At 43.2% G+C, this 7,083-nt stretch overlaps 1 protein-coding gene across 1 annotated transcript; it reads right to left on the bottom strand.

Moving 5' to 3' along the window:
* Nucleotides 1–618: 618 nt before the first annotated feature.
* Nucleotides 619–7,058, bottom strand: LOC138635281 (nebulette-like). Its single transcript, XM_069722683.1, has 9 exons — nt 6,954–7,058; nt 6,464–6,556; nt 5,692–5,784; nt 5,098–5,205; nt 4,020–4,206; nt 3,438–3,530; nt 2,771–2,911; nt 2,495–2,598; nt 619–1,468 (listed from the first exon to the last, which is right to left on the bottom strand). Exons 1-9 carry the CDS (start codon nt 6,990–6,992, stop codon nt 1,295–1,297), a joined length of 1,032 nt encoding a protein of 343 aa, XP_069578784.1. The 5' UTR covers nt 6,993–7,058; the 3' UTR covers nt 619–1,294.
* Nucleotides 7,059–7,083: the final 25 nt, after the last annotated feature.

Below are 7,083 nucleotides of genomic sequence, written 5' to 3'. Positions count from 1 at the left end.
TCTTATAGACATAGTCACTATTACCTGAAGTGCCATTAGCTGCGCAATGTTAATTCTGTGAGCCTCAAAATAAAAACCCTTTTTCTTTAGCTCTGTAGCTTTGTATGCTGCAGCAGTACTGTCTGTCAGATAGCAGTAGTTTACCGTAAACCTCACAGTTATACTTTCATATCATACCAATACTGTGAACGTCTGATGTCTGAATCCGCACGTGAAGCATTCAGAGGTGATCCAACTTTTAAAATGACCAACAGTACACAGTTTGTCCACCAGGGAGAGCTGACAAGTTAGTTTAGAAAGTGTAACGTCTGTCGATCAGTGTTTATCTTAGATTATGTCAAAGTTTGTCATTACAAGTAGAAAATTTATATTTTTGGTAGACGTTTCAAAATTTGCAATATTAATGTCTGCCTTAAAATTCCAGTTTTGTGGTCCTTTTGATTGAACCTGTGTGGATTCGACTGGAGGGGGACACCTCCCTGGTGTTGTTCAACACTATACAGTACAAGTCCCATTTAGTGGCGACCCGGTGTAGACTGCTGAGAGGGGAACGATGAAGAAAAATGAAGGAAGATGACACCCAAAGTGAAAGTTCAGAGTGAAAAGAAGGAGGCAGAGTGCAGCAGGAGCTCGGTGTGCTTTATTAGCGACTGGTTAAAGGTGGAGGACGTGCCTGAGCCAGGACCTAAATAATCAGAAGAAACAAAACACACATTCGACTAGTGGCCAGCCTTCGTTATAAAGGAGGGAAGACCGAGGCTTGTCTCATTCAACTCTTCAGGAGCGGTGTCATCGTGGAGGAGGTAGAAGGGAACTGACTCCTTCTAAGTTTCATTATTTGATTTTTATTTCTCTCCACTCAGGACAGAACTGGAACTATCTGAGGCCATTGTTTTTAGGAGATAATACTCACACTACCACTCAGACAAAACTGTGAGATTGAATAATGTGTATTCAACGTTTGAAATGTACAAAATCATGGGCCAGGTTGTATGTTTTTGAGTCGTGTTTTTCAACAATCCAACATACTCATAGTAGGCATATTATGTATCATAAGAAATATTTATATGAGTCAGGCCATGAAGCTTCCATCACATCCACAGGTGACAGGGGCGGCAGCGCATGAATGAGATCAGACTTACCGACGACAATTACAACACAGTTAAATACAATAACACAGAAACTAAGAGCAACGCATTGCAGTAAGCCACAGCAGTGACCGCGGGAGGAGCGGTCGGTTCGCCCTGTGGATGTGTCTCGCCCACTCTGGAGGGACGATGGGCAGGCTTTGTCTTTAAATTGCTTCAACGTAGTTGGCCGGCAGCATGCCGGTCTTGCCGGTGCGCTGCACGGTACCGTACATCCAGCCCTCGTCGATGGACTGCACGTTGACGATGACGTCGCCGTCCTTGAAGGACACCTCGTCGTTGTCGGCTCCACCGTAGTCGTACATGGCACGCACGGTTTTCTGAGGAGAAGGAGGCAATCAGAAGAGCAGGAGGGAAGTTTGAGTGAAGTTTAACGGAAAAGGTTTGTTAATAGTTTATATTTTGGTTATTTGAAAGAAAAAAAAAAAATCCCACAAACACTAATGTTACTCTGAAACTGTGAGGGAGATTTCTTAACTCACAGGTCTCAAAATCTCATTAACAGCGCAATAATATACCTTTCAATCATTTTACAAACATGTCAAAAGAGAGTAGAGATCTTTATTTCCTCTCAGGCTGTAATATAATGTAACTGCCAATTTACTAAAACTCTCAACTGAACAGCAATTGCCCAGTCAGAGCACTGCTACAACATGATTCATTGATAACGTCTTGACTCATTTATCTTGTGAATGTATGTAAGTTCATTTCAGGCCACAGTGTGACTTTGTAAAATACACCAAACAGCAAAATGAGGTGGAACTGTTTAATAATGCAAAGAATAATTGATCAAAAGGCTGAAAAGCTGTAGTTCACTGCCATCACTGGTTGAAAGTTTCAAATCTGTTTCATCTGATCACACCTTGAGTCATCATTTGTCTGCCTCTTGTTGTCCACCAATCCTTCCACCCACCAGAGGCCCCAGTTCGTATGTGTCTCTCTGTCTCCGTTCAGTCTCCTGCCTGCGGTTGCCGACCTCGTCTGTTCCCAGTTTCTCAGTATACATACTCCCCTTCAGCCATTCCTCATTATTCAGACTGAATTCTGTTGGGACTCTGAACTCTGTTTTTCCCAACACATTTTAATAGAATTCTTTAATTTGCTTCAACCTCCATCTTTTTTGTTGTGCGTTGTGATCCTCTCCTGCTTAACTGTTATACCAACCATCGCTGAGGGATGTGGTCACGTGTGGTCAGGAATGTGCTTTGTCACACCTGTAACCCCCCCGCCCCCCACAGTGATGTCACAGGGTCCTGTAGTACACCTGTACATCCCTGCAGCCAGCTGAGATGTTAAACCAGCGTAGGTCAGTAGCAGTGCGTGTAGTCTGAATGCGTGTTACTTACCCCGGTGGTTGAGGGGTGTGAGGGGACGGAGGACACTGTGGTCTGCTGGGTGGCCACTGATGATGACCTCTGCTGCAGCTCCACAGTCTTAGCATGCTGGTAGCCTGCACATGTTGCAACACAGATAAGGTACAGTCTCATCACTGATCCCATTGCTGTGTGTAGATGTAAAACCCCCACACACTTGATCTGCGGTGTTTGGTAGAATACCCTGGGCATGCCAATAAACCCCTCATAAAATAAACAATGTATTTTGTGCTGATTCTTGGTCGTCACCTGTAGAGGAGGCCATGAAGCCGTTGCTGTAGAGGGACATGTGGTGGTCGGCGTCCTGGGACACCTCAGACTTCTCATCGGCCACGCCGCTCAGGGCGCTGGTGGAGCGGGAGTGCTCCTTGCTGCGACGCTGAGCTTGCACTTTCGGGGAACACAGAGAGGCTTCTTTAAGACTTTATGTGAAATAAAGTCAGATTTGGGGAATTAAATCACCGTTTTCAAAAGTGAAGTGACTGCCCTGAACGGCATGTTGTTGTGCCACATTGGCAACATAGTTGTGAAATCTGATATGAATTTGTCTTCATATTCCCTAGATTTATCTGACCTTAATGAAGTGTTTATTTGTTGCTTATGAATTCTAAAAGGGGGTTAAAATTTCACAGTTATTTTGGATCATGATAAAACAAATGGTAAAATTGTATTTAATAGTTATTTAAATATCTACATGATGGGTAGAGACAGCGAAGCATACTCAGCACATTCTCCCCCCTCAGGCCAAAATGTCCGCTTTGCACACAAGATGCAAAATCTGATAATCCTTTAAAAAAACAATTAATTACAACAACATTTGCTGATCATGTGAGGATGAACTAAAATCCTGCTTACTGATCATAAACATAACCAAAACCTTTGATCTGAGAAGTGTTTCCTGAGTGCTTCAGCTCACCCGACATCATGTGCAGACTCCTGGACTGGATGTTGTCCTCAGCAGGGTCGTAGTCAAACACAGAGCCGGGGTTTGTGCGCCACACACGCAGATCTGAGGAGGACAAGGACATCGCTGAATCAGTCAAACAATTAACTGAAAGTATCGTGTCTCAGTCTGGCACTGAAAGTACTGTATGTCCAGTATGCAAAAGGACTCTGGATAAAAAAAAACATTTAATCTGCTGTAAAACAGGGATTTTTATACACTCTATTGTGTATAAGATACCAAATATTTCAGTTCATTTTTGGCTCATGTTATGAAATTGAGCACAAGGCTATTCATTACCTCATTACAATGTTTATCTCTCAGGCAGAAATCATGCATCGCCCTGTAACTAAATGTGTCCTTAACAATCTGTAGCATTTCTGTTTTATCTGCAACGGCATCACAATGTCGTCACAATCAAGAATATTTTTTTTTACCATTCATTTAAAAGTCCACATTTTCTGTCGAAGATTTTTACTTTCATATCTTAATTTTTTTTTTTTTGCCAACACGCCAACATCTGAAGATCAGCTGTGTGCATGCTTGTAACTGTACCGGTGATGGTCTCCTGGTCGTGCTCGATGGCGCGCCTCCTCTCCATCTCCACCACACGCCTCTGGATGCCGCGGTAGTTGATGTCGCTGAACTCCTGCGTGTTCTTCTTCACGCGCTCTATCACTGGGTCAGAGGTGGTGGGAGTGAAGCTGCCCTTGGTCTTCTCAAAGTCCTCGTGGTATCTCACCTGGTAGAGCACAAATCACAACAAGTGAAACCACAGTTTATACATGAAAGGAGACGCAGGATACAAGCTTGATCAGACAGGCTGTACACGGGACAACAATGGAGACAGGTCGTATAAGGCACTATGTTTGCCAGTAGGACTGAACCTGTTATGTCAATGACAATCCCTCATTGTATGATGTTGCACACTAAGATTTCAGCTATTAAAGCATTGAAATATAAAATGTTATTACAATGGACTAAACAAAGACAATAAGACTCACATTTTAAACTTAAAAAATATATTATGCTTAATGTATAAAATGTGCAGATATTTACTATATGTATACAATCTTGTTTATGGTGGGAAACATTAGACAGCGTCATATTTTTCTTCTCGTCAACCTTTCCCATTAAAACACTGATATGACTTTATTCAAATGACATGTATCATCTGTTTAGCTGAAAAAAGCCACTCTGATTCAACCCTTCATACACTGTCCAGCTGCCTTAAATACTTCAAAACACAAGAGCAACTGATGTGAATGAATCCTTTCCTGAAAATAGACCGTAACATATGAAATATTTACTCCTGATTGAATGACGTTTTCTAAAATCTGTCGCTGTTGGAAATTAAATACTGAGCCTTTCTTACGAATAAAAGTATACATTTGTGACTAATTGTTCATTATTAAGTCTTCAGAAGGAAGATATTGGTTCAAAGCGGAGAATGAAAACTTTGGAAGATTATAAATTCTTCAGATACTGACCACTGGTTTTGGTCTGTCGAAAGGTTTTGGTGAAGACAAGAAAGAAAAGAAAAAAAATAACAGCAGTATAACCCTGTAAGTAGACAAGTAGAAAAAGAAGTACCTGGAGTACCTTTCTAGAGTAAAAATAAATGCAGTCTTACTCCTGAAATGATGCGTTGGGTCTCCCTGACGCGCCTCATCTCAGGTGTGTCCAGAACGAAGGCAGCCTTGCCCTGCACCTGCTTCCTGAAGCTGTCGGAGTACAGCACCTGGTGGGGACAGACACACAGTAAGCCTCTGAAAATGTCTCAAGCCTGAAGCCATGGTTCAGTAGCTGTTAGCATCCACAGCACAAGACGTGTGGCAGGGAGACTTAGTGCCAAGAGGACACACACAGCTGCTGGCAGAGATGAGCGAGGACATTACCGGGATTTCAGACGGATGGAATAGCGGGGAGATGTTTATTAAGAAGTGGAAGAATTAAACAACACAGAGTTAAGTTCCAACCTTCAGTGGTAGAAAGGCCGGGGGAACAAGATGGAGTGGAGTAGTTTGAACAACAGGAGAGGTTAGCAGTAAAGTTGTGCACCACAGCTTGTGGTATTAAACACATTTAAAAAAAAAAAAAAGAGAGTGCAGAGAGAATTAATACGATTAACTGGAGCCAGGGGACAAGTCAGTTAGACAAGGTGTTAAGAGGGGGTAGAAGGAGAACATTTCTCAGGTAGAACATGTTCTTTTGCTTCTGAAGGTACCGAGCTAATGTTCTCTTGGTTCCTTTTGACTCGCTCCATCTCTGGAGTGAACACCACGGGAGTTCCTTTGGCTGAACTGTCTTTATACAACACCTACAGGAGAGAAGCACAGCACACAGTACAGTCAGACACGGTAAGCTTGCACAAACACACCTATAGGACTGCTTTCAGAGACCGCATCCTTGAACTCTTAGACAGAAAATGCAGACAGATTGATCTCAGAGAAGTTACTGCTTTTAGTTTTGGGGTTTTTCTTTTGGATTATGTTGAAGCAGTCTGAGAAATTGGTCCTATAGAGTGAATCATCCTGGCAGCTCCTGTTGAACAGCCAGGACTCTACTTGAGGAACAAACAGGTGCAGACCGACTGTCAGGTCGTCACGCTTCAGCAGGAGATTTTTAGCGTGCCATTTGCTGTGAAGTGGAAAATTAACAGCAGCACAGAGCTGTGGGTTAGAAAAATACTGTTTTCACAAGCTAAAGAGGAGGGTTTCACTCAGCTGGAGGGATGGATGGTTGAGGATTAAAGATGGTTTAAAGAGGAAAAGGAGAATAAAAGCGACGATGGAAATTAAGGCTGCATTAGTGTCGGAGTGACGATGATGGCAAACTGCAGTCTGTGCCTTGAAGATGGATGAGATGAGCAAGAGATGATGAGATGATCGCAGGAAGGGCGGGAGCAGGAAAAGGGGCTTATGATGGGAATTACTAATGGTCAATACTATCCACTCGAAACAGTTAGCAGCACACGTGGTTCGGTTTGGCTCCTCTACCGAGCTGATGTGCTTCTGGGTTTGTTTGACCCGCTGCACCTCCGGGAGATCCGGTATAGCCGTGCCACGACCCGGAGAGTCCTTGTACTTTATCTACCCAACAAACGTTTTGGGTTTTATTGCATAGAAAATGGAGGAAGAAGTGAAGAGCAGATCGTTAACAAACCGTAACACAAAGACAGAAATAGACAGCACGGCAACAAACACAATCACAGCAGACATGAAGCATGGAATCAAACACACACTTTTGTTTCCTGAGAAATGAAGAAGCAGGTTGTGTTAGAGAGACAGTGGAGTGTAGCTGACTCCACAGGGCTGACTGCTGTTATATCTGCGTGGTGGGTGTGATGCGACAAGCTATTGGAGTGGAGAGGGCTGAGTGGAGTTGTTATGACAGTGATTGAAGGACGTAAAGAGTGATGTCGAGGGACGGACGAATACAAATGAATGCACAGCATAGGAGAAATACAGCATCACTGCATTGGAGTACCGTGCTAATATTTTGCTGATTGCGTTTAACTCTCTCCATCTCTGGGGTCTCTGACACGGACGTGCCTTGTCCCACTCCCGCTTTGTATTGATGCTTTGAATGAGACAGCACAAAAAAAGTCACATATGCC

This window comes from Brachyistius frenatus, unplaced genomic scaffold (genome assembly GCF_029030835.1).
Source record: "Brachyistius frenatus isolate BFR_SWC_R1_liver_20210118 unplaced genomic scaffold, ASM2903083v1 Contig_300, whole genome shotgun sequence".
Lineage (NCBI taxonomy): Eukaryota > Metazoa > Chordata > Actinopteri > Embiotocidae > Brachyistius > Brachyistius frenatus.
The sequence above is the reverse complement of the archived record's forward strand: the minus strand, read 5'-3'. Positions and strand labels throughout refer to the sequence as shown.